Genomic DNA, 27,369 nt, shown 5'->3' with positions numbered 1-27,369 from the left:
CGCGTTTCTAATCGGATTAAAAAGGAGAACTATAATGCATGGCGGAATAGCACTTCTGAGAGTACTTTGGCTCGGTGCAGTAAAAAGTCCCGGCCGAAACATCTTCCCTCACATCTCCCTATTGACAGAAATGAGAGAGTGAGGGGGAGGTGTGAGGAAAGATGTTTCGGCCGGGACTTTTTACTGCGCCGAGCCGAAGTACTCTCAGAAGTGCTAATCCGCCATACATTATAGTTCTCCTTTTTAATCCGATTAGAGAAGTACCACGTTTTATTTTGTCACCATACTTGATCGTTCAGCTATTGGTGTAACTGTATTTAAATAGGGAAAAGATGGAGGTGTTTGGTACTTCTAACTTGATCTCTGTTTGGTACCATAGTGAATGAACTGGGCTTAGTGGACTAAGCTAAATGCTATCAGATCGTCACTGCGTGTCAGAGAGATTAAGTGCACGCACTGAGACGAGAGAGATATGTATCAACTCGTTTTAGTTAAGGGAATAACATAGTTTAATATGAAAAAGCGGTGAAGTATCCCTTTAACTGATGCAAAACTAGATTACACTTTTTTACCTCTACTCCATCAAAGTTTCTTTTTAACAGTGTGTGCATGAAAGTAATATTATTGTCCCAATCTTTTCTCTTTGGCAGAATTTCTCTCTTATTCCAAACCAAGAGTTTGTAAAGGATTTACGCATCAGAAACTCTTCGAAAGAAAGCGAGGGTATTTACACCTGCGTTTGCACCTGGGAGCACAATGGGATAAAATACAACAGCTCTGGATCTCGCAGACTGATCGGCAAAGGTATGTCTTCCTCATTCAGCCGTGTTCACTGTGATACACTGTAAAAAAATATTGTTGGTTTAATGTAAAAAAGTAAGTAACCTGGTTGCCTTAAAATGTTGAGTTTATTGAAATTAAAAATGTGTGTTGATACAATGAAGGAAATTGGTTTAATTAATAGAAAGTTAAAATATTATTGTATCTGAACCACATAAAATATTTGATAAATCATGAAAATAGCTAGCCTGGATGCTAGCCAAACTTAGCCCCGCCCACAATTTTTTTTAGGTCGGGCAGTTCGGTCTGGCCTCGCTAGAGGAGTAATTATCCCCGAACAGAAACTGTTCTGACCGATGAAATCATCAGGGCGGGCTTTAGACGATGACGGACAGATGATCAACAGTAACGTAATCATCACTCAAAGGCGCTTGAGTTATATTTGTTATAAGTACTCTGTGTATCATTCAATTATTTTATTTCTTTACAACACTGGCAAAGATCGTTTATTCCAGCGCGTGTGCAGACAGGGTTGCCAAGTTTTGACAACAAAACACGCCAACTACTAGCCTGACAAGCCAGACCCACATCAAGATGTTTGGTCTGGAAACTCACCATTGACGGCTCAATCCGAGGGGCGGATAAACGGTTGTCTTTTAAACTCCCTCTGCACGCGATAGGATAGCGCTACAACCAACCAGAGCAACGAAGGTGAAGCAGAGCTTGTTGACAGATTAAACATTCACCGTATCTGATCGGCTAAACTCTGAACACATCTTTCCTTCTTAAGAATGACTTCAGTGCCGTTCTTTGTTCTTTTCTTAGAGAAAAGCTTAACTCCAAGTCTTCCAGAGTCGCGGTCAAAGCTGATTCGAAAGACCGCCGTTCGCCAATTTCTGTGTTTACTAGAAGCACGCAAACGCAACTCGGACGTCGCCATTATGGCCCCGCCCGCCGACTCTATACACGATGTGATTGGCCCGGCCAGAGTGAGGGGAAAAAATGGCGTTTGGGGGTTAAATGTGTTATTTTGGAAAGGTTGCTGCTAAAATTCACACTCATGGGTCTATATATCACATAATAGTCGCTTAAACACGTGGACATAGAAAACAACCCGCAGGAAAAAACGCGGACTTGGCAACACAGTGCAGTTGAGCTCTGTTGACATTTGACAATGCGTCGCTTCGTTGCTCTGATTGGTTGTAGGTCTGTCCAATTGAGGTCTTTCCTGGTTGGGTGAAAACGCACCCCATAATTACAGCCCAATGGAGCATCAGACTCATATACTGACTAGAATTGAGTATGACCACGCCAGGCTAGAAAATAGCACAATTTGGCTGCGTCATCACAAATAAAACACACACAATTACCCAATATGCTTATAAAATCTTTTAAAAATATTTGAATAAAGGTTGTTGAATCTGAAAATTGTTCATTGTATTAACTCAAATATTTCGATTTCAATGAACTCAAAATTCTAAGGCAACCAGATACCTTATTTTTTTTTTTTTAAATATACATTTTTACAGTGTATGAGTTTGTTTCTAACACCATCTTTCTCTTGTTCATAGAAAAGTCCCTCATCTTTCCTCCTAAATTTCGCCTTCCCGTCAATAACTCGATTGTGATCACTGACGTGGGTGAGGAATGGGTTTCAATCTCTTTCTATGCTGCAAAAGTTTCAGCATGTTTTCATAGTAATGTCAATGATAAACCTGAACGCCTCGATTGCTCTTGTTTCTCAGGCGCAGAACTGATCCTCCAGTGTTCGGTCCTCTTTGGATCCAAAGTGTGTCAAATGTGCTCTATCCACTGGGAAAGGAATAACACCAGGATGAGTGAGATGGATGGATACATGGAGAAAAACAGGTGGATATTATCTCCTCCTACAAACTACACTCGAAAAAAATACTGCGTTACTTTTTAACCGAAATGCTGAGTTAAGACTGTTGGGTCATTTTATTGGGTTATTTTTTAAATTATTTTTACCCAGGTGCTGGGTAGTTTTTCTGTACATTCTAAAAAATGCTGGGTTGATTCAACCCAAATTTGGGTCAAATATGGACAAACCCAGCCATTGTGTTAAATTTAACCCAACAGTTGGGTTTGACCATATTTCACCCAAATTCAGGTTAAAACAACCCAGCATTTTTATGTAACTCAGCTGCTATGTCATTTTTATTGTCAATACAAAAGATGAACCCCCTCACACACATACCCAGTGCTGGGTCAGTGTTAACCCAATGTTGGGTAGACTGTGCCAAACTGGTTAAAACTGGATACATTTGTCAATGGTAATTTTTTGGGAGGGGAAACTTCCTGAATGAAACTAAGGTTTGTATTACATTATATTTCTATCAAATTATTACTGTACACGAATATTTGAAGTCTCACATTTGACCTTATTTGTTTGCATGTAAGTTGCAGCTAACGTCGGCTTGAATCCTGGGTCAAAATAACTCAATATGTGTTCTGTACAATATTAACCCAGCGCTGGGTTGCCAAATAACCCATAAATGTTAATTACCCAGCCTTTTTTTATAGTGTACTTATAATTAATGGGGTTATGACACTGATTTTTTTAATATATGCTTTTTATTTTTTTTATATATGCTTTTGAAAAAAAAAAAAAAAAAAAAAAAATATATATATATATATATATATATATATATATATATATATATATATATATATATATATATATATATATATATATATATATATATATATATATATATATATATATATAAAAAAAAAAAAATGTATACATATTTTGACCCTCTGTCTGAAATAATCCGTTTTTAAGGGCCGGCATGATTATTTAACATCATTGCATAGGAAACCCCTCCCACTCGCTAGAGCACCTGAGTTAGTGTTTTAAAAACATTATCCATATAAGACCATCATATACAGGCCTATGATGTGATGATGTAAAACTGTCGATGTCCGGCTCTGGAGGCGGGCATATGCAAATGTATTTGCTTGTGTGACATCACAGTCAGATCCCACAATATCAAAACAGGCCATTTCTGTTCATTATGAGGAGGATTTTTAAGCTCTGAAACTCACAGGAGGTTTTAATGGTACAAAGACCTCTTACACACTAAAAAATGCTGGGTTAAAACCAACCCAAGTTGGGTTGAAAATGGACAAATCCAGTGATTAGGTTGTTTTAACCCAGCAGTTGTGCTAACCCACCAATGTGCTGGGCTGTTTTATTTAACCCAACTATTTAAAAACATTACTGTATGGCTGGCTTAAAATGAACCCCAAATTGGATGGAAAATAAAAATCAGACACATAATTATAGAGGCAACAATAATAACCAAAAGGTAAACATTTATTAATAAGCGTTTTAATACATTTTTATTGTTTAATTATTATTCATTCAACTTATTAATAATGTTAATTTATTAAACATATTAATACATGTTAATTTCCAACATAGTTTGGTTTTATTTTAAGCGAGCCAGTCATTTTTAAACAATAAATGGGTTAACTAAAACTACCCAGCAGGTTGGACAAACATTTAACCCAACCGCCAGGGTTTAAACAACCCAATCGCTGGGGTTTAAACAACCCAATCGCTGGGTTTGTCCATTTTCAACCCTACTTGAGTTGTTTTTAACAGTCTATGTCAAAAGATCAAGGCAAACTCTAGTTTATTTCTGGTCATGACCCCTTTAAAAGAACTTAAACTGAGCCACATTGTCAGAAAAGCAGTGGCTTAAAATAACTAGACATTCACACTAAACAACTGATTTCCCGCTCTTCTCTGATATGAACAGCAGATTTTGTGATGATGAAATGGGTAATTGGTGCTGTTTTTCTCCAGAACAAAAGATGGCACCATTGAGTCCTTTCTGAACATCACTAAAGTGTCTGAGTCGGACCTCCGCTCTGAGTTTCGCTGCAGAGCTCAAGACTCCTATAAAGTGATTTTTGTATCAGTCACTTTGAAGAGGCGAGGTGAGATCCTCTGATCCGATCTATGAATATATTCAACCTAATTCAAAATTAGCATTATTTTTGCCTAATATTTGTGTCCTGTGTCTTTTTATTCTCTAAATAACAATTTAAAGCAAAGTTACTTGAATAAAATGTTGCTAAGATTTCCATTTTAGTATAAATATTTGTATTAGTGTTTATATCTTATGTGTATTACATTTTTAATATTATAATATTTTGATTGAGCATAAGTCATGAAGAGTTGTAGTCTTGTTTTCCTCTGGTGTGTATTTCAGTATCAGTGTGTCCTGTGATTCTGGCGTGCCTTTGCACGTTTCTTCTTGTCCTGGTGCTCGGCAGAATAGTGAAGTGGTTCTCATTGGATCTGATGTTGTTTTTAAGAAAAATTGTCTTCAAGCTCAACAGGAAAGAGGGTAAAGAATAATATTTTTTTAATACCTCACCATAAGGTTTCATTAGTTAACAATGAGCAATACATTTGTTACTGTATTTGTTCACCTTTGTTCATGTTAGTTTACAGTGCAATATATATATATATTGAGATAAATGCAAAAAATATATATTTATTGCTCATTATTTTTGTCTTGTTTTTAAGTAAAACTCTTCTTGAATCAACATATATTAACATTAAAAGAAAAATGACTGTTAAGTGAGTTTATGCTTAAAGGGGCGGTGAAATGCTCTTTCATGCATACTGAGCTTTTTACACTGTTAAAGACTTGGATTCCCATCCTAAAAGTTTCAAAAACTAATGTTGGACGTTTGATGGAGTATTTCTGTGTTAAAAATACTCCTTCCGGTTTCGAGTATGGGTCGACTTGACGTTAATAGAGCGGAAGGTCCTTGTATGGGCCGTACGGGCTCTTCTCCCGGTAGGGCGCGCGCGCGTGACTAGAGCGAGAGAGGATATGCACGCCCATAAACACTCTCTCAGGTGCAGATCCAGTCGTCTGTGAACACTTCTGTCGCGCCGCACTTCACTTTATTCCTATGGGTGACGTCGAGCGACTTCAACGCTTCAGCACCGCATTCCGGGAAGGCAGCGCTGCATTTGAACCGATTTGAACGCAGAAATGACGGGAAGCTTCACAACATCGCGTCAGTCGCGTCTAAAAGTGGATCTCCACCGTTCACTGCTGTCAGGACTTCACCAAATCATACCAAAGAAGTGTGTTTTTGACAGAGCGGTCCCAGCGATAAAGGTTCGGTCCTGTTTTGGAAGCAGCCGGTGAGTAAAACTGCTTCAAATGTCTGTGCTGTCGGCTATCGTCGCGTGAGTAAACATCAGTAAACGACACGATCGCGTGCTTCGTCATTCAAATGCGCTAACAGACTCCAGTGTTGTTCTATGTATAACGTTACACTAGTCTGACGTGCAAAACCGCTTTGCTTGCTACTGCTAAGGTTTAGTCGCATACAATAGTCCATAAACCGAATCATGTCCTCATAAACTGCGAGTAAACACACACAAATGTTGACAGGCCACTAAATACAGTCCATACCACAGAGACGGACATCCTGCTGTTGCCGTTTCTCCTGTTCAGTTTATTTCAGCCTCCGAATGATTCTGGATAATATCTATTAGCTGAATCTGATCGATAGCCATGAGTTTCTCCTCGCTTGAGGACGTCGCTTTGCGCGCTTGTCATTCTTTAGCTCCGCCCACACGATACGCCTCCAGCCGCTCGGTTTTTTCCGGAAAGACTCGGTACAGCCCATATTTCTTTTATAAATATAATAAAACTAAAGACTTTTCGGAGATATGAAGGATGCAATAATACTCTATAGTGTTTCACCCCCCCTTTAAAACAAATATTTTTTTGCTTTAAGAATAAACTCTCAATTTTGATAATTTTTTTTACTAAACATGACTTAATATCTTATAATATCTTTTGCTTTTCCCCTAAATATACAGTATATGTAAATATTATTGCTGTCAAATCGATTAATCGTGATTAATCGCATCCAAAATAAAACTTTGTGTGTATTTTTATGTGTGTGAACTGTGTATAATTGTGTATAAATGTATGTGTGTGTATATATATATATATTGAAATTATCACTTGTGGCTTGTGGAAGTAATACAAAAATGCATATTCTTATTTTGACAGATGGGAAACTCTATGATGCTTATGTGATTTACCAGAGAAACAACTTGGATGAGAAGACAGGCCAAACTATGAGTGACTTTATCGATGGATCTCTTGTAACCGTGCTGGAGAGATACTATGGCTTTAAACTGTTCATTCACGGCAGAGATGACCTACCTGGGGAAGGTACGCTTGAACATGAACACTGTGTGCTTGCTTTCACTGTGCACTGTAAGGGTGGGTCGCCTACGGTGGTTCTGACTGCAGGGTTGCCGAACGACTAAAGAAACGTTTTCAGCGTGATGGTAGAAAACTGTACATTTCTCGTCTATAACCACCCACTGCAACTTATACCAACGACGGAAATAAGCGCAGTTACAATAGCAAAATATGTGGGAGAGCGTTGCTTTAATGTGACTATATTGTATTGCAATAGGGAGCACTTCAAAGTCAATACCAAATCAAAACTAGTTAGCAAATCATTTATAATTGAAAGAATTTAATGACAAAATCTGGTTACACTTAAAATAGTTACAAAATAGATGAATGAGATGATAACACGTAAACCATTAATCATACCCAGCATGTATATAATTTTACGAGAGAGAGAGAGAGAGAGAGAGAGAGAGAGAGAGAGAGAGAGAGAGAGAGAGAGAGAGAAATAGAAACAAATAGAAGAGAGCAAAGAGAACGCCCCTAGAAAAGAGAGGGGGGTGGAAAACAGTAAAACAAATGCCTTTGTTCAATTTCAAATATCAAATATCTTTGATTATTTTGGATTCTTACAGTCCTCCCTTTACGAGTTTGTGTGCCCATATAATCTTAGTGAAAGTGGTAAACAGTTTTGGCTTGCTGTCTGCTATAGAGGGGCTCGGAGAGGATATTCCGAGCTCCGATTGCCCCCCCCGACAGGCAAATTGAATGAATAAAATAATGAATGAATGAGTCATTTAAATAGCGTATATATTTCATATGTACTACTGTACACCCAAAGCGCTTTACACTCGTGTCAGGGATCTCTCCTCAACTGGTGTACAAAATTGTACAAAAGGAGGAGCAGGGGAGGAGGAGGGATGCTGCAGGAACTAAAAAGGGGAAGAGGTAAGCTGCTGGTTTTATACCTTGGTATTAATTGAAAGAATAGATGGGCGTACTCCTCTCGAAATTAAGTTTATTAACTTCACTTGGTACCTTTGGCCACGTTCATAAAGTTTCCAGAGGTGACAGTCCACAAAGACATTCTTCCAGTGGTGTGTAGATGTCATCTTCAGACTTGTCGTCCAGAAATGTTGCAAAAGCAGTTTGCCAGTTCAGTCTTTGTTCTCATTGCAGTCCTGCAAAGGGAAGGCTCCATCAAATTGTGTTGCATCATTCCTTGATATGCAAAATGTCCATTAAATACTTCACACCTCGAGAACAGTCACTGAAGGTTAGAGCAAACGCTTGTCCCTCTTTCTGAGGACACAGGATGTGAACTTGTCCAGCAGGGATCGTGTGATTAAAAGAACATATAGCACAACAAAGAGCAGAAGCATACATGGCATTTGTCATTGGTCAGAAGTTTGATATGGTCAGATTAAAATGCTCTCTGGCAATAAGCCCTTAAATCGATCTATTTAATAAAGTGGTCAAGGTTGAGAATAAAAGAAATCTCACAAGCTCTTACATTGTTTCTGGAAACATTAAAAATAAATTGCATTATAACAAAATAACAATCATTGCTGCTTTTAAACCCTTTTATCATGAAGAGTATCAACAAAGTATTCAGTGTAACCAAATACAGAGATTCAATTGAATGGATGTCCTAAAACATTGTTCCAAGTCAAATTTATTATTACAATACAATGATAAAATAAATGTTTGCACTTAGGTAAGAATGAGAAATACTTACGTACATTTAGATATTTAACTTGGTGAGACAAATAATAACTGGAAGAAATTCAGTTATAATACAATCTAGATAATTTTTGTGAGGCAGATGTAGATTTGACTTTGTGTGTGAAGATCAAATCTATGTGGCTGCATTTAGCTGTGGCTATGTGTAAATCATGACCCAAACATGGTGAGGAGGGTTTACAATTGTGATGCAAATTTGGTCCTGTTGAACAGGCAGCCAGCTGAGAATGTGGTTGGCTCAACATCTCCCCCCACCAATGTTTGTGTTAGAGAGCATGATAAAGTGCAAAAGTCAGAGAGACTGAATCCTGCTGTGATGAAAGCATTTTCATGGTTAATGCAATTGTAAATTTCCCTGCCGCCACATGCCAATTCTACGCTCCTGTACATGGGTTTACTTCAGCTATATGGAAAATAGCAGAGTTTTTCACTTAGGAGACAAAAAAATTCAACATAGAAACACATGAAACTTGAAATTACGATACAATTCAAGTAGTAAAGTTATTCAAAATTTCACAAGATACATGGCCTAGAATGCATAGCATCTACAACCTTTATCCTAAGTGTTTCATACAACACTTACAGTAAAGCAATCATGCATTTTAAAGAATAAACTTAACTAGTCTATGTGTATTTATTAACACAAACAACTATAAGGTGTGTTCAATGCGCACAATACGTTTAGTACAATTACAAATTTGAAAATACAAACAGGATCATTGCAATTTGGATGTTTAACTATTCAACTCGTTGCTATAAGGCTGCTAGCCCACTAGCCAGTGAGGTTAAAAGCTGAAGGCCTTGCATGAACAATGCAGTTAACTCACTAAGAGTTTTACCTGCAAATGAGCGATAGTAAGTCTTTGCCCTTAGAAAGGAATTTCCTATTTTTCTGAAAATAAGGTGGAGGTCGACCCCTGCCCAGTGACCAGCATGTTTCCTCTGAATGGCCTATTTTCTGACAGGAACTGCAAAACCTGTTCTCTTTGCCATAGGGTTGTCTGCTATGTTCTCCTGGAGTTTGAGGATTTTCATGACTCTCTAATGCCTGAACGCGAAGCGTTCTGGTACATGACACTGCGCTATTGCGGTGCTGCATCACCTTAAGAACTGAAATAGGCACACTTCCTTGAGTTGCACATGCATTTTCTGAACTAAACGTTTCAGATTCATTAGAGCAAGTCACCTCATCTAAGAAGTGAACATGCTTTTTAGTCCCATCGCTGTTAAGCGTTTTGGGAGGCATGGATCGACTTTTTAGCTATTAGCTTAGCCTTGAGATCGGCTCTGGTCATCTTGGGATTTTTACACTTCTCGGTCAGGGCTAACTGCTCCGCTAGTAATTTATCTAGCTGTGCTTGAAGATCTTGAATCTTTGTCTTAGACTTTTCTGCTTCAACATTTTTAGAATCCACTTCTTTACATTTAGCCTCTAGGCTTGATAATAGAAATGGTGTCACATCATTATGTAGCCTTTTACAGCTTATGAAGTTTAAAGCCTCAATTATTTCACCATGTTTTGATATTTTTTGGTGTTTGCCAATTATGTCCCACCATCTAACCATTTCATCATATGAACTGTTAATTCCAATATCCTCTTTCTTAAGTTTGGACAAGGTAAGCTCAACTTTTTCGCTCCATAAAGCAAACAATGTCACTTTTATCAGAAATGTTCCCTTCCATCCCGAGGTGATATTCTGATTGTACAGTAATGAAGCTGTTTAAAACCTTCTTCTTGGATGAAGTTCTGTTTCATACAATTCATAAACAATGAAAACAGACTTACCCATTCCTTTGTCAGAAGATCCATACACAAGATCAACTGTGAAAAAATATCCTCATTCTGATGAATTTCAGAAAATTCACTGCAAGGGATCCCGGGATTCGACATCTGTAAGGGTGGATCGCCTACAGTGGTTCTGACTGCAGGGTTGCCGAACGACTAAAGAAACGTTTTCAGTGTGATGGTAGAAAACTGTACATTTCTTGTCTATAACCACCCACTGCAACTTATACCAACGACGGAAATAAGCGCAGTTACAATAGCAAAATATGTGGGAGAGCGTTGCTTTAATGTGACTATATTGTATTGCAATAGGGAGCACTTCAAAGTCAATACCAAATCAAAACTAGTTAGCAAATCATTTATAATTGAAAGAATTTACCAGCAGCCATCTCCCCCTGGAGCCCAAGACTGGTTTCCCACTGAAGCTAAGCAGGGCTGAGTCTGGTCAGTACCTGGATGGGAGACCAACTGGGAAAACTAGGAGCTGCTGGTAGAGGTGTTAGTGAGGCCAGCAGGGGGCGCTCACCCTGTGGTGTGTGTGGGTCCTAACACCCCAGTATAGTGATGGGGACACTATACTGACAAAGAGCACCGTCCTTCAGATGAGACGTTAAACCGAGGTCCCGACTCTCTGTGGTCATTAAAAAATCCCATAAAGATAAAGAGTAGGGGTGTAACCCCGGCATCCTGGCCAAATTAGCCCATTGGATTGGCTTCATCACTCAGTCTCCTCTCCACCAATCAGCTGGTGTGTGGTGAGTGTTCTGGCACAATATGGCTGCCGTCGCATCATCCAGGTGGAGCTGCACATTGGTGGTGGTTGAGGAGATTCCCCCTTCGATGTAAAGCGCTAAAATGTTGCCTAGAAAAATGCTATATAAATGTAACAAATTATTTTTGTATTATTATTATAATTTAATGACAAAATCTGGTTATGGTTACACTTAAAATAGTTACAAAATAGATGTATGAGATGATAAAACTTATACCATTAATCATACCCAGCATGTATAGAATGTTACCAGAGAGAGAGAGAGAGAGAGAGAGAGAGAGAGAGAGAGAGAGAGAGAGAGAGAGAGAGAGAGAGAGAGAGAGAGAGAGAGAAAAACAAAGAGAAGAGAGCAAAGAGAATACCCCGAGAAGAGAGAGGGGGAGGGGGGGGTGGAAAACAGTAAAACAAATGCCTTTGTTCAATTTCAAATATCAAATATCTTTGATTATTTTGGATTCTTACAGCACTGCAAAAGAATGAGTTTTTTTTCTCTCAGTATGAATATCTAAACATTCTTAAATCAAGATGCTTTTACTGGATAAGCAAAATGACAGAAGATAACATGTCTTGATTTCTGAAAATGCATCAAAATTAAAAAATGTCTGCCAACTGGGGGAAAACCCCCACTTGTTTTGCCTTTAAATTAAGTTAATTTTTCTGACCCCACTGGCAGATATTTGATCTTGTTTTACATGTTAACTTCATTTTTATACATTTTTTTATTAAAAAAGACTTAATGGGCCCTATTATACACCCAGCGCAATGCAACTCCATACTCCGCACGTGTTCTGCTAGTTTGAGCTTGACTTATTTCACATGCAGCTCCATGCTGTTTAAATATCAAATGCACTGGCGCTTCTGTTCCCCACATCTGTGTGTGTGTGTGTGTGTGTGTGTGTGTGTGTGTGTGTGTGTGTGTGTGTGTGTGTGTGTGTGTGTGTGTGTGTGTGTGTGTGTGTGTGTGTTCACCCATTGGCGTCTGGTCTAATCCAGGTGTGTTCAGGAGCATTTTTGGAGCGTTGCTATTGTAAGGAACTGAAAACCACTGACCATTGACCAACACACACCTGCTCTAAAGTCAATAGTGCAGTATTTCTGTGTTATTTAAAGAGTGTGTTAGTAATATGAGCCTATACGCGGTGCACAACACGCATGCACTCTGGTTATAACACACAGCAGCACACACACACATTATATATTAAATATAAACAGACTCCTCTCTGGAGAAGCGTTCAGTCTCTCCTCATGTAAAAAGTGAATCCGCCGGTGCGAGCACAACTGGCTTTTAAAGGTCCCGTTCTTCGCGATTCCATCTTTCAAACTTTAGTTAGTGTGTAATGTTGCTGTTAGAGCATAAATAATACCTGTAAAATTATAAAGCTCAAAGTTCAATGCCAAGCGAGATATTTTATTTAACAGAAGTTCCCTTTCAAAGCCTACAGCGAACGGCCGGTTTAGACTACACCGCTGCACTTCCTGCTGTAATGACGTCACTAGAACCGTTTGTTGACTAACCCTCCGCCCACAAAACACGCAAAATAGGGGACGTGGTCTCGTTCCTCTCTCACGTGGAGAAGAGCGCGCATTCAGCGCTTGCATCTCCCCGTTATGGTAAGAGGCGGGACCTTTCCGGGACCTTTCAAGTTGGCTAAGCTGCTGTCCAATCACAACACGGGAAGCGCTGGCCCAATCAGATCTCGTTACGTGTTTCTGAAGGAGGGACTTCATAGAACAAGGAAATCATCAGGCCGTTTATAGGACAGAGGAAACAGCGCTGTACAGATAAGTCAATTGTGTGAAAAATACTGTTTTACATGCGAAACATGAACTCATGTTATATTGCACACTGTAAACATAATCAAAGCTTCGAAAACGCACGAAGAATGGGACCTTTAAAGGGAAAGGGAGATGAGACTCTAATTGGTTTATTGCATGTTACGCCCAAAACACACCCATGACTCATTAAGAGACAAGGGACGACCCTTTTAGACCATGTGACTGGCACACAGACCCTTTTTTTAGTTGTTAAACTAGCAAAAGTGGATTCGGACCATGAGCTCAGATCAGTAAAATAGGGCCCAATATATATATATTAAGAATGTTGAGATATTTGTACTGGGCAGAAATACTGAGTGTGCAATAGATATGGTGCTTTTTGATGCATGTATCTCACATGTTCCTTCCTGTGTCTTCATCAGACAACATGAACCTGATTGAAACTAAGATACAACTTAGTCGAAGACTAATCATCATTCTAACACCAGAAACGAGCACCAGTTCTCCTGCAGCTTATGATCTGCAAGTGGGGCTCCATGAGGCTCTGGTTCAAGGAGAAACCGGTGTGATTCTCATCCAGCTGGGACAGATGCAGGACTACACACACCTGCCTCTCGGACTGCAGCATCTCCTCTCTAAGAGTTCTCCTTTAGTGTGGAGAGCCGGCGAATCCTCACCAAGCTCGAGGTTCTGGAAGAGAGTGCGATATAGGATGCCTGTTGCGTCGTCCCATCAGAGGAGTGGAGCGAATAATAGATCACTCGAATGTCAGCGTTTACCAGTTTAATGCAAGAGACGCATTTCAGGTTCAGGGGCCGTTCAGGTTCAAATGTTTGTAAGTGTATGTTTTCTTAGGAACATATTGTTTTGAATGTTTTTTTTTTGTTTTTTTTTGTTTTTAAGAAAATTACAGACTTTGGTGTTATTTTGGTAAGGTCCCATATCTTGACTCATTTTTAGTTATTTGAGAATTGAGTTATTACTAAATTTCGATTTCAGCAAAAAGTACATTAAAGGTGCCATCTGTAAAAATTGAGGTAAAAATATCTAAAAAAAGAATGAGAAGAAATAAGGGCGATGATGTCATTAAAAAAGTTTCAAGTTATAGTGCTGCAGAGATATCAACCTTAATTAGCAGTAGCATCACTAGCATGTACACCTACTAGTAAAGTCCCGGCACTCGCGAGCCGTTTAGAATAGGCGCCCTCCAGTGGACGAAAAGTTGCATAGTGCACCTTTAAGACCACCATCCTAATATTGTGTCCCCCTTTTGCTGACCTGTCGATGCATGGACTCCACCACCAGACCCCTGAAGGTGTGCTGTGGTATCTGGCACTAAGATGTTAGCAGCAGATTCTTTAAGTTCCTGTAAGTTGCGAGGTGGGGCCTCCATGGATCAGACTTGTTTGTTCAGCACATCCCACAGATGCTCCATTGGATTGAGATCTGGGGAATTTGGAGGCCAAGTCAACGCCTCAAACTCACTGTTGTGCTCCTCAAACCATTCCTGAAGCATTTGTGCTTTTTGTCAGGAGCATTATCCTGCTGGAAGAGCCACAACCACCAGAATACTGTTTCCATTAAATTCTGACACCTTTCTATCAGAACCAGCAATTTGAGCTCCAGTAGCTCGTCTGTTTGATTGGACCACTCGAGCCAGCCTTCGCTCCCCACGTGCATCAATGAACCTTGGCCGCCCATGACCCTGTGGCCGGTTCTCCACTGTTCCTTCCTTGGAGCACTTTTGATAGATACTGACCACTGCAGACCGGGAACAGCCCACAAGAGCTGCAGTTTTGGAGATGCTCTGACCCAGTCGTCTAGCCGTCACAATCTGGCCCTTGTCAAACTCGCTCAAATCCTTACGCTTGCCCATTTTTCCTGCTTCTAACTTCGAGGACAAAATGTTCACTTGCTGCCTAATATATCCCACCCACTAACAGGAGCGTGATGAAGAGATCATCAGTGTTATTCACTTAACCTGTCAGTGTGTATCTTGTTACAATATAAATATTTCTACTGTCAACTTTAATCCATTTAATGCTTCCTTGCTGAATAAAGGTATTAAACAAAAATTGTAAATTATAATGATAAATTACAACAATTAATTTGAAACAGCCCATAAATTCATAAAAAATTCTTATCTTTGGGGATTTAAGACAAGTTGGAGGTTTTCCTAACTGACAATTATTTTTAAGGTGATTCTTTTCAAGAATTTGAATTCTGAAGTTTTGTCATACTTAACATTCTTAAGTATTTTCTTAAGTAATATTCAAAATATTCTTATCTTTTTTCTTAGAAAATAGCAGTAATTTTAAATGTAAGAATGTTTTGTGAATTCCTAAGTAATCTACTTCTCACAATGTACAGCGCAATGTTTTTGTTAGCTTGAATATGTCTCGCATGTAAAAGCTGTTTTTTTTTCATTTCAACATCATGACAATACATGATTGTGGTTGGTTTGATTCATTGCTTAGATCTCTCTATTGCATAATTATTTTATAGTTTAAAGTTTTTTGTCAATATTTTGGGAGATAATGTAAATGTAGTTTTACAGAGAGTTCTTGCATATTAATAAAAAAATGTATGTGGATTGTTTTAAAAGGTTCCATATTTTAATAAATACTTTTTTCTGCATGAATTATACAATTTTTTTTTTGTTTCAGCAATGCATGCTCTTTAGACCTTATTCAGAGCAGCGCCATCATTTTTAACCGGTATGAAAGCCATGCTGTGATGGATAGACAGACTTGAAGTGTTTTTGATGGCATCTGCTGTAAAAAGCTCTAGATCACACAGGAGTTTTTTGTCTGCTGAGATTTCTTGGAAAGATATATTTGAAGTGTTTCGTCAGAAGAACAATCCAATAACACGTAAAATAACAGTACAACCCACTGAAGAGATGAACAGTCAAACCAAAAATGATTTAGACAACGGATATAATAATGTTTCATTAGTGTGTGCAGGACACTATTAAGTAATTAAGGATAGCAATACAAATCTTCATACAGTAAAATTGATAATTTGGGACTAAAATGATTCAGATACTTGAGCTGACCATGTTTTAAGTGTTTTTTATTCAATTGCTAATGTGACCTTTGACACCACAGACTGAACAAAATAAAGAAGTGCTTTGTCATTGGTTGACCTAAACTGGTATTATCTAATTGTGTAGTTAAATTTAACAGCTGATTGGTTATTATAATCATTACACACCTTTCTATATCAAAGTTATCTGACATTATCAAGAAGAATTTGTTCTGACACAGCTTAACTCTTGAGTTCTTGTCATATTTTACCATTTCTAAACTATAGTGAATAAACTGATAATGTGTGAAAATGTTGAAGATGTCTCCCTCACAGACGTTCATTCACTTTAAAAAACAAAGAATAAAGTCTGTAAATAAGGTCTAAAAAAATTTTTTTTCTTCTAAAAACGTGTACACAGCGAATGTGTTATAGGTTCAGCTTTTCTTGTCCCACTAATATTAAGAAGAATCCTTCAGTTCAAATTTTTGATATTTTACTCTCCCTCGTGTTGTGTCAAACCCGTGTAACTTGAAACGACATTTAATTTTGGAGTGTACTGTCCCTTTATGGCACAGTAGCGTCGCTTCCATAACGACCAAATCAGGCACACCCAACTGCATCTCAACTAACGATAACGGCTCAATAAAAACCCTTCATTCATATTTTTACTCTTACAGGCAGAAGTGTAAGTCGTGTGGTTTTTAAATTATATTTGTACTGTACTTAAAAATCACTATTCATTTCCACATGTGTTTCTGTATATTGCCAACGGTAACAGTTATGTGACGGAGTTTACCACAGTGGATCAGGAAGAAATTAACAAACAAAAAAGGCTTGAGGGGTGAGGTCCGTGAGGAAAAATAAATAGCTATCGGATAATAAAATATGGGATTTGTTATGTATTAAGTACATCGTGTATGTTGACTAAATTTGTAGCAAGAAGTTTTGTGAGGTAAATAATCTTTTCAACCGCTCTTAAAGGAACCGTTCACCCGAAATAAATAAAATAAAAAATTGTCATCATTTACTCTCACTCTCAAGTCCAAACATGTATGGGTTTCTTCTGCTGGACACACACACGCACAATATATTTTAAAAAAAAATGTCTGAAACCAAACAGTTGATGGACCTCTTTGACTTCCGTAGTATTTTTTTTTCCTACTATGGAAGTCAATGGCTGCCATCAACTGTTTAGTCACCAACATATAAAAAATCTTTCTTTTTGTTCAGCAAAAGAAAGACATTCATACAGGTTTGGAACACTTTGAGGATTAGTATTTACTGAAAAATGTTTCACATTTTTGGGTGAACTATCCCTTTAAATATGTGTGACTTATAGAACACGAAAAAGAGATGATATTACATTTAATATGGAATTGTACCAAGCACTATAAAATTGTCCATACAACTGGGCGTATTAATTCAAGTCAAGCATTGCATAATACTGAATCTTAGACTAAATAGTACTTTTGTTCTAAAGCTGAATCCGCATTAGAAGTCTAGTTCAATAGAAAGCGTGTCAGACACTTTTCTCAATGATAGTGTAATCTGATCATCTATGTAAGATTTGCACTTGGTGACCATTGCTTTGGCAACTTGTTTTAGTGACTAGTATACACGAAAAAACTGTGAAAAAAGCACACAGCAAAGTGTTAACATCAAGCGTTCAGCATGGATTTTTGTTATTTTTCTTCTCTTTTCTTCAGTGTGAAACCCAGAGCATGATGATTAAATGAAGCTGTGAAATAAGAGACCATTACCAGTTACAGTCCTAAGAGGTAAAAGTATCTATGTTTATTTAGTATGTGTTAAAGTAGCTTATTACTTTTTTGTGTATTCAATGTAAAAAAAATAAACTTTCTTTTTCTTTTCTTTTCTTATCGTTGGTCTGTGTAACCAGACTAGAAGGATGTCATCCAGCTTCCCTGCTCTTAAACGTAAAAACACATCCTGTGTGTTTGCAACAAGATGTTTTGTTTGCAAAATGTACATTTTATTTAAAAAACAAATAAATAAATAATAATATGTTTGCAGAGATGCTGTGCACATCAGAGGAGAAAATCCATCCAACGGATGTCAGCAAAATCAAATTAGGAAATCTGATACAGACGGATATATTCCAAAACTTTGAAAAGGTGAGACATATTGTATGTGTGTTTGTTGCTATTTACATATTTAAAAAAAAAGTATATTAAATTTATTTTTGCTTACATTGTGAAATAAATATTTACTCTATTGCCAAAATTATTGGGACACCTCTCCAAATCACTCAATTCAGGTGTTCAATCACCTCCATGGCCACAGGTGTATAAATCAAGCACTAGGCCTGCAGACACTTCTACACACATTAGTGAAAGAATAGGTCGCTCTCAGGAGCTCAGTGAACTCAAGCGTGGGACCGTGACGCCTGTGCAATAAGTCCATTCCTGACATTTCCTCACTACTAAATATTCCACGCTCAACTGTTAGTGTGATTATAACAAAGTGTAGGCGATTGGGAACAAAAGCAACTCAGCCACGAAGTGTTAAATCCCAGAGCGGGGTCAGCGCATGCTGGGGGTCACAGTGCACAGAAGTCACCAACTTACTGCAGAGTCAATAGCTCCAGACCTCCAAACTTCTGTGGCCTTTAGATGAGCTCAAGAACAGTGTAGAGAGCTTCATGGAATGGGTTTCCATGGCCGAGCAGCTCATCCAAGACATATCACCAAGAGCAATGCAAAGCACAGGATCAGCTGCCACTGGACTCTAGAGCAGTGAGACGTGTTCTCTGAGCGACCAATCACGCTTCAGTCTGACAATCCCGTGGACGAGTCTGGGTTTGGCGGTTGCCAAGAGACAGGACTTGCCTGACTGCATTGTGCCAAGTGTAGTGTTTGGCCCCTTAGTTCATTTTGGACAATTTCATGCTCCCAACTTTGTGGGAACAGTTTGGGGATGGCCCTTTCCAGTTCCAACATGAAAACAAAGCGTCGGTCCATAAAGACATGGATGAGTGAGTTTGGTGTGGAGGAACTGGCCTGCACAGAGTCCTGAGCTCAACGCGATAGATCAGCTTTGGGATGAATTAGAGCGGAGACTTGAGAGCCAGGCCTTCTCGTCCAACATCAGTGCCTGACCTCACAAATGAGCTTATGACAACAGTCATAAACACACTCCTAAACCTTGTGGAAAGCCTTCCCAGAAGAACTGAAGCTGTCATAGCTGCAAAGGGCCAACTCCATATTAAACCCTACGGATTACCAATGGGAAGTCATTAAATTGTATGTGCGTGTAAAGGCAGGTGTCCCAAAACTTTTGGCAATATATGTATTTGTGGTGTATGGTCCATATAAGCTACGTATGTTCTGCATACCTAAATCATTCTTGGACTCGCTAATTAACATCAACACTAAATTTTTATACATTCTCTTGTTTGAGGTGTACCATAAGCTTTCATGATAAAATTCTGGTAATACGTAACTGTCCGTCATTTATTTATTTGCTAAACGACGGTAATCAAAATTCATAAATTAAGCTGCAAGTAGCAATTAAGGGGCCAAGCACAAAGAACATGACAAGTCATGCCAATATGGCTGGCGGTATCAAACCAACTGCAACAATGAGAAAATAAAGACACATTAACACTTCAGTTCTGTAGCATATTTTGAATGATTGAATGATGATGCAATATTGAACCTGTGGGTAGGGCATAGAGTTGAGTTGGTTAAGATCATAAAAAAAACATAGTCACTAGTATTTTGATATAATAGTTTATCACTTTTGACCAATAGGTGGCACTGTGAACGAATTGATGTGGTGTGGCCAGAGTGAGGTGACAATAAATTGTCTATTTTGTCTATCGACATGAAATCTATAACTTATATAACTTATCTACTTAGGCCTGTTTCATTATTGGTATTTTTGTAAATATCATTACATCTTTTGACCACAAGGTGGCACCCCAAAACTTCTTGAGTACTGTCAGGGCAAGTTGAGTTTCGTATCGATACGCCAATGTGTTCATTAAATATACCACTTTACCACAAAAAATGTCCGATATGGAAAAAACGGGTGCTTGAGATTTTTTGCCAAACTGTGCAGAAGTTATAAGTAAATAAGTAAATTGTTTATAACTACTGACCATTAGGTGGCACTGTGCCAAAACCGTTGTCAAAAAATGTCTCCTAGGGTCATGGTTGTCAAATCACACACCAAGTTCGGTCAGAATACGCTTAAACGTTGCGGAGATATAGCCTCACGTTCATTTTGTCGTGCTCTTTGTCAAATTCGCAAGCGTGTTATTTGAGAATGATTTGACGAATCAACTTGCATGCCATAACATTTTTGTCGGCATGGTCTAAAGATGATATGGTTAAAAAAAATTGCGTTAAAATCGGAGCAATAGCCTAGGAAGAGGTCAGAACAATTTTGACGTCAGAAATTATTAGGGGTGTCAACAAAAATCGATTCGGCGATGCATCGCGATGCGGGGCATGAACGATTCAGCATCGATGCGGCAAAGTGCCATAATCGATTATGTCACTGTTTATTTTCTGGCGGACGATAAAGTTGTGAAGTTTCAAATACTTCCGGTTCCGGGAGAATAACAACAACATCAAGGAAGATGGCTGAGGCGGAGGGAGATGACCGCGATAGACGGGTTATTAAAAACGCGCTAACGCGCTAACGACCCGATGTGTAGGATTGTACGTATATATTTTTTGCACAATAATAAATTAATCTATAATGACGAAATATGGCGCAATTCACCTTTATTCCACAAGGTGGCAATGTCTGATACCCAATGATGAAGTGACGTTTCACTCATAGTTACCTCTGACAGAAAACGAAACAATAATTATAATCTGCAAAACTTGAAATGACTTAGTGATTTACTTCAGAGAGCAAGTACTAAACACAATCATATGTAAGTGTCACTGTCTCTTGATGATGGATGTGGTCAAGAAGCTGTCAGTGATCAAAATATTGATTTTGAAGACGTTGAAAATGAGTTTGGAGAATATGCTGGAGATGGCGAATATGAGGCAGATGCTGAATATACTGGTAAACGAGCTCTGACGAGGTCATATGATGATGGTATTAAACATCTGCTCAAACTGAATCCTTCCAAGCTCCAAAAGGTAACGAAATAGGTTTTATTTTATTCTTCTGTAGCTATTACTCTAAAATCAGGAGTTTTATATATTATCACGACAGGTAGAGGTCTATCCATGTTAAATATAGATCCGGGTCGCTAACGACCTCAATATGTAAGAATGTTTTGTGAAACAGTCATGCATTTAAGGGTTAATTGCATTTTATTTAATTTTATTTAATTACATTTTATTTTATTTAATAACTTTTATGTCAAAGATACAGGAGACACATAGCAGCCAATACAATCTGTTGTTTAATATCTGCTTATATTGCCTCATGACTGATGAAAAATTTGCTTTGTGTGCAGTAGAATTTTGATGCATCACAATGCATCGTAGAATCGAATCGAATCGAATCGAATCGTTACCTGGTGAATCGTAATCGAATCGAATCGTGAAGGCAGTGCCAATGCACACCCCTAGAAATTATTAGCATAAACGTATGTGAAACTTTGGACAGTTAATGGCGCTAGAGGGATTGAGTTAGACAAATTTATATGGTGACAGTTCAGACTGTCCTCGATCCGTGTGCCAAATTTCATAACTTTCCTGTAAGCGGTTCTGTGGCCTGCCACAGACTCAAGAGTGGAAGAAGAAGAAAAAATGGAAGACAAAGAATAATACGAATGCCAATGGATACAATTATAATCTCCTAATAATGGCTATCGGTAGAGAAATTTAGTATCGGTGCTTCTCTAATATATAATCTAATATATAACCATTAAAACAGATATTACAAAATACAAAATATCAAACTGTTTTGGTCAACAGAAAATATAAGTAATCACCTGTATAAAATTTGCAACATATATAAAACATGTGTGGCAACCTGCCTCGACCTGGCATTTATGTAAAATATTTTATGCTGAGGACCACCAGGTTTATTAACATTAACTTTTCATTACTTGAAATAAAAACAAACCTTAAATTAGGTAACCCAAAACAAAATCCTAAAAAACTAAAACTTATATAGATTGTATTTAGTAGTATTTAAAACATTCGGACCCACTTTATATTAGGTGACCTTATGTACTAACATTTTAATTAATAATTTGATACAATGGACTTACTGTGTACATACATGTTTTTACATTGTACTTACATTTTTTTAAATACCTGCATGTAATTACATCTGTAATTAATTTCTGTAGTTACATTTGTAATTACACTTTTGACACTTCCCTTACCCATAACCCTGCCCTTAAACTGACCCGTCCCACCACACCTGTCCCTAACTCTACCCCTTTCCCACCTCAATATCAGCAAAAGTGTTTTGAAATACAATATGAACACAGCAAGTACTTCTTTTTTATGTGAGTACATAATAGTTAAAGCCACCTAATATAAATTGGGGCCAAACATTCAAATTTTGACTGTTATCATTGTACAATTAATTATTTTTAATTAATTTACCATTTACCCTTTACCAACTAAATGAAGTTTTCAGCTCCTGTCCATATTCTGGTAATGCTTCCGCCCCGTGTCTGACATCATTGGCGCAGCAGTGCAGTTTTTTCAGCCAGCAGCAAATGCATTGTAGCCCGCCCTGCCCATACACACCCTCCCCCTCCCGCACGTCTGCCCTTCTCATTCACGCTCACTGTCTCTGATATGAGCATGGAGGAGGCAGCGGTGGAGCCGATCCTCGTGCAAACGCTCACTGGGAGCACTTTAAAAGCTGGCCGATATCTGTCTCTGTCTCCCTCCTTCCAGCGCTGCTCACTCGCCTCCTGGATTAAAGAGAACATCAAGAAGAAAGAGTGCTGCTTCTATGTGGAGGATGCCAGGTATGTGGAGTTTGTTTGTGTGTGTGTGTGCGTGTGTGCGTGTGTGCGTGTGTGCGTGTGTGCATGTGTGTGTGTGTGTGTGCGTGTGTGCGTGTGCGCGTGTGTGCGTGTGTGTGCGTGTGGGATGGGCAGAGTGTTTAATGATTTTTCCTCTTAAAGCTTAATTATAATTAACCCTATAAAACCTACTGTATCATATTTGATGCGCAAATTTTAAAGGTCCCGTTCTTCGCGATTGCATCTTTCAAACTTTAGTTAGTGTGTAATGTTGCTGTTTGAGCATAAATAATACCTGTAAAATTATAAAGCTCAAAGTTCAATGCCAGGCGAGATATTTTATTTAACAGTTCCCTTTCGAAGCCTCCAGCGAGCGGCCGGTTTGGACTACACCGCTGCACTTCCTGCTGTAATGACGTCACTAGAACCGTTTGTTGACTAACCCTCCGCCCACAAAACACGCAAAATAGGGGGTGTGGTCTCGTTGCTCTCTCACGTGGAGAAGAGCGCGCATTCAGCGCTTGCATCGCCCCGTTATGGTAAGAGGCGGGAACTTTCCGGGCAAAGTGCGCTAAGCTGCTGTCCAATCAAAACACGGGAAGCGCTGGCCCAATCAGAACTCGTTACGTGTTTCTGAAGGAGGGACTTCATAGAACAAGGAAATCATCATCTGTTTTTTTTTATTACATAAACAACATCTGCAAAGTTACGATGCTTAAAGCAAAGGGAGATATATTATTTTACAGAAATCTCTTCTTAAGGACTACAACAAACGGGGACTACTGTAGGAACTACAACACATGACATCACTAACCCTAAAATTGACATAAACCCCGCCCCCGAGAACACACAACAAAGGCCATGTTGAGAAGAGGAAGAGTTGTTGTAGTCAAGCACATTTTGGAGTCGCTCAAGCTGTCGTCCGTCTTTCTCGTTTATTGCAAAACAGTACGAATAGAAATGCAATAGCATGTCATAAAACAAGATGACAACATAAGTTATAACCGTAATTAAACTAAACTATACCGGTTATTTATAGTTTAGGTAATTAAAGCTGCTAACACAAGCTCTTGAAACTCCACCCTCTTCTTGAAAGTGGGCGGGGAACAACAGCTCATTTGCATGTAAAGGGACACACACAAAAATAGCGCAGTTTTGCTCACCCTCAAAAAGTGACAATTTTAACATGACATCAAGTGTAACATGACATCACTATAATGACATCAGGCTTTGGCTGTATAATATATATATATATATATATATATTTTTTTTTTTTTTTTCTTCAAATAAATAAGAGTAAAATCAAGGTTCTTATTGTAGATCAGCTAAAGTTAAAGGGTTACTTCAGCGATTAGCATATGGCTTTGTATCAGTAGAAACCCTGGAGTATTTTCAAATGATTGTGCTTTCCCCATTTGGCCTCACAGGGCAGCGAAGCATTCTGGGAATTGTAGTCTTTCATCCCCATGAGACAAAAATACATTTTCTGCCTTTTCTCAGTCTAGAAGGCACCAAATTCAAAAATAATTTCACATTTCTACTACATTGATGACCCAGTTTAAATACAGATTCATCTTCCCAGCGCTGAAGTACACCTTTAAGCATTTTCTTGCTAGTAAAGATATGAAAATTGTGATCTATCTTTGGTCCTGTTTACACCTGTAGTAGACACAAGTAGACAAGGGAGACACATTCCCATTTACACCTGGTGTTTTAATCCGTCTCTTAAGTTTACTTTCGACCACTTCTGTCCTGAACTGAGGGAAGGCTCTATGGGCGGGTAAATGTATGGGCTTTTTGCCAGATCTTTCAATCTAATGGATGAAATAAGCCCATTGCGTCTGAAGACGATGGAAAAACACGGAGATCAGCAGCTTTAGTTTCTGCTCTGACGCAAGACGAGCCGAACGCTGTGAGTGTGTGTTATAAATCAGGAATGGTGAGAGAACATTGTGCTGGTACATTTTCTTCTTTAAACCAAACATGGGTCTCCAGCATACAGTTTAAATCCTGTCTGGCTAGCACTCTTCCCATAATGTTTGCCAGTTAGGTCAGTAGGCAGAGTATAGCCAGTCTTGTAGAGGCTGTTCGAACGCATTTGACCACATGAGTGTTTACACTATGTAAGGAATCCGGTCAAATGCATTTTCAACTAACTCTGGAAGTGGACGAAAGTAGCCAAGCTCAAAGCGTTTAAGACCAGTTTGCATCTGTATTAACGTCATCCACATATTACTCCCATATTAGCATTTTCCATTGGTTGATTGAGTTCTCCTTTATGCTTACAAGGCACTAGCAGGCACTCTGATCTCCTCTACTTTCACTCTTCCTCTTAAGCACTTAGGTCTTCTGATAAACGTCTTTCAAAAGTTCCTCATTGTAACTATAAATCAAGAGATGACCATGCATTTTCTGTCATTTTAATGATGCATACATTTATCACAACTTGTGCACTTGAGCTATTCTTTTAAAAGTCATTGTGTGTGTATAAAATACGATGAAGTATAATTAATGATGCATCAGTCATATGCAACTTGACAAGCGGTAAACTAAAGATCACGTGTATGCACTCCTGTTCGCTTCTGTGTGCTTTAGCAACACTGGGACAATATGTGTGGTGTGCGTGTTGTTGAGTTGTAACTCATGTGTGGATAACATGGATTACTTTTGTCAGGGAGGGGATTTGTAAGTGTGGTTACCCAAAGATCCAGCACTGCGATGAGGCCATCAAACCGGAGGACTATGTTGGGGAGCATTGGGACAAACACAGGCACGTCAGAGAGATGCCCACCGATGCTTTTGGAGATATCAGCTTTGGTGGACTTGGACAGAAAACCGGGAAGGTAAAATGACGACTTTCGATTCAGATGGACCTCCTTTCTATTATACACTCTTTAAAAAATAAAGGTTTCAAAGCAGTAATGCCATAGAAGAACCATTTTTGTTTCCCCAAAGAGCCTTACAGTTATCATTTCTCAAAATAACCATCTTTATCTAAGGGTGAATGACATTTTAATCATCTAAAGAACCTTTTAACACTAAAAGGATCTTCATGTAGGTGATTCTTAGATTGATTCTTAGAGTCACTGAAATTGGATTAAAGTAGCACACTGCAAAAAAAAAAAAAAATCATATTATTAAAGAGTATTTTCTTTCAGTTAAAACATATAAAAGTTTTTAAATTTAGATAAATTTACTTGAGAAGATACACTATGGATATTTGGACTTGATTTCATAGATTGCAATGCAAGTGTATTCTATCTTAGGGGATATTTAAACTGAAAACAGAAATTTCTATGTGTTTTCATTTTTCATTTACATTTTATTGGCGTTTTGGCAGCCTAAAAATGCAAACTTTAGGAAATGGTTTTTAAAGTGCAATTTTGAAAACAAGACCATTATCGTCTCAGTATAAACTACGAAAACTAGGGATGCACAGATATGAACATTTTGGCCGATATGATATCCAATATTGTTTTTATATTTGAAAGCCGATAACCAATATATTGGTCGATAAAAGTTGTTATAGAAGTTTTGAGAGCTTGATTACAAAAACAAAAAACTCAGCATTAAAAGTCATTTCCTAAACACAGAATTATGATGTTCTCATTATAATTTTATGTAGTCTATATGACTTGCGCTGCACGCTGCTGCTTCTTTTTTAAAATGATTTTAATCATATTTCAAGCAATTCAACAAAGAAAAAGTTTATATTGTTTAAAAATATTAAATATTTTTACTGGAAAAAGGCAAAAGACAATTAAAGAGAATTTCTGCAGCATTTTAACAGGAAATGCATGTTCCTCCATCACATTTAGAAGGTTCAATACTGTAACAGAAGGAGGCGGGAACCGGCGAACATTCAACAAACTTTAATCAAACAAACTGAAAGTAAAGGCGGCAGCCCCTCACGGATGATGCACACATAATAAAACGTAAACAAACCCAACATTCCAGTCCAGACCTGGTCCTCTCTCGTTTTTCACTGTCGTCACTCCTCCTTTTATGAGACCGAGCTCCTCAATGAGACACGTCCCGCTCTCACAGTCCCTCAGCCTCGCTGCTTGCCACCAGTGTTGCCACAGTTACTTTGAAAAAGTAATCTGATTACTGATTACTGATTACTCCTTTAAAAAGTAACTTAGTTACTTTACAGATTACTTGATTTTAAAAGTAACTAAGTTAGATTACAAGTTACTTTATAAGTTACATTCAGCAGTTGCCGACAACACCCCTGCCGCCTCAACATAGAAATGACAACTGTTTTTGGCAACACACTTTATTGCATTTATGCCCGAGCCTGACGGTCCCGACTTTTTTGCGCCCATTTTTTTAGGCTTCTCCTTCG

The 27,369-nt window shown here is 38.3% G+C and overlaps 2 protein-coding genes across 4 annotated transcripts in view; both read left to right on the top strand.

The window, feature by feature from the left end:
- il1rl1 (interleukin 1 receptor-like 1) overlaps nt 1–13,886 on the top strand; it is a 33,242-nt gene extending 19,356 nt beyond the window's left edge. Inside the window, exons 5-11 of the mRNA XM_067444633.1 lie at nt 651–804; nt 2,352–2,420; nt 2,526–2,649; nt 4,616–4,749; nt 5,025–5,162; nt 6,861–7,025; nt 13,492–13,886. Coding sequence (XP_067300734.1) covers nt 651–804; nt 2,352–2,420; nt 2,526–2,649; nt 4,616–4,749; nt 5,025–5,162; nt 6,861–7,025; nt 13,492–13,856 — 1,149 coding nt within the window. The 3' untranslated portion in view covers nt 13,857–13,886. The remainder of the gene's footprint in view (nt 1–650; nt 805–2,351; nt 2,421–2,525; nt 2,650–4,615; nt 4,750–5,024; nt 5,163–6,860; nt 7,026–13,491) is intronic.
- Nucleotides 13,887–16,743: 2,857 nt separating this feature from the next.
- Nucleotides 16,744–27,369, top strand: part of trpm2 (transient receptor potential cation channel, subfamily M, member 2) — a 77,067-nt gene continuing 66,441 nt past the window's right edge. The window contains exons 1-6 of one of the 3 annotated variants that reach the window (XM_067444630.1): nt 16,744–16,784; nt 17,806–17,877; nt 18,000–18,036; nt 18,134–18,234; nt 22,951–23,024; nt 25,696–25,864. In XM_067444630.1, the coding sequence (XP_067300731.1) occupies nt 18,009–18,036; nt 18,134–18,234; nt 22,951–23,024; nt 25,696–25,864 (372 nt within the window). In that variant the 5' untranslated portion in view covers nt 16,744–16,784; nt 17,806–17,877; nt 18,000–18,008. Of the gene's footprint in view, nt 16,785–16,888; nt 16,941–17,805; nt 17,878–17,999; nt 18,037–18,133; nt 18,235–22,950; nt 23,025–25,695; nt 25,865–27,369 lie in introns of those variants that run through there. The other 2 variants (XM_067444631.1, XM_067444629.1) reach the window with 2 other exon arrangements.

Source organism: Pseudorasbora parva, chromosome 5 (genome assembly GCF_024679245.1).
Source record: "Pseudorasbora parva isolate DD20220531a chromosome 5, ASM2467924v1, whole genome shotgun sequence".
In the NCBI taxonomy this organism is placed as follows: domain Eukaryota; kingdom Metazoa; phylum Chordata; class Actinopteri; order Cypriniformes; family Gobionidae; genus Pseudorasbora; species Pseudorasbora parva.
The sequence above is the reverse complement of the archived record's forward strand: the minus strand, read 5'-3'. Positions and strand labels throughout refer to the sequence as shown.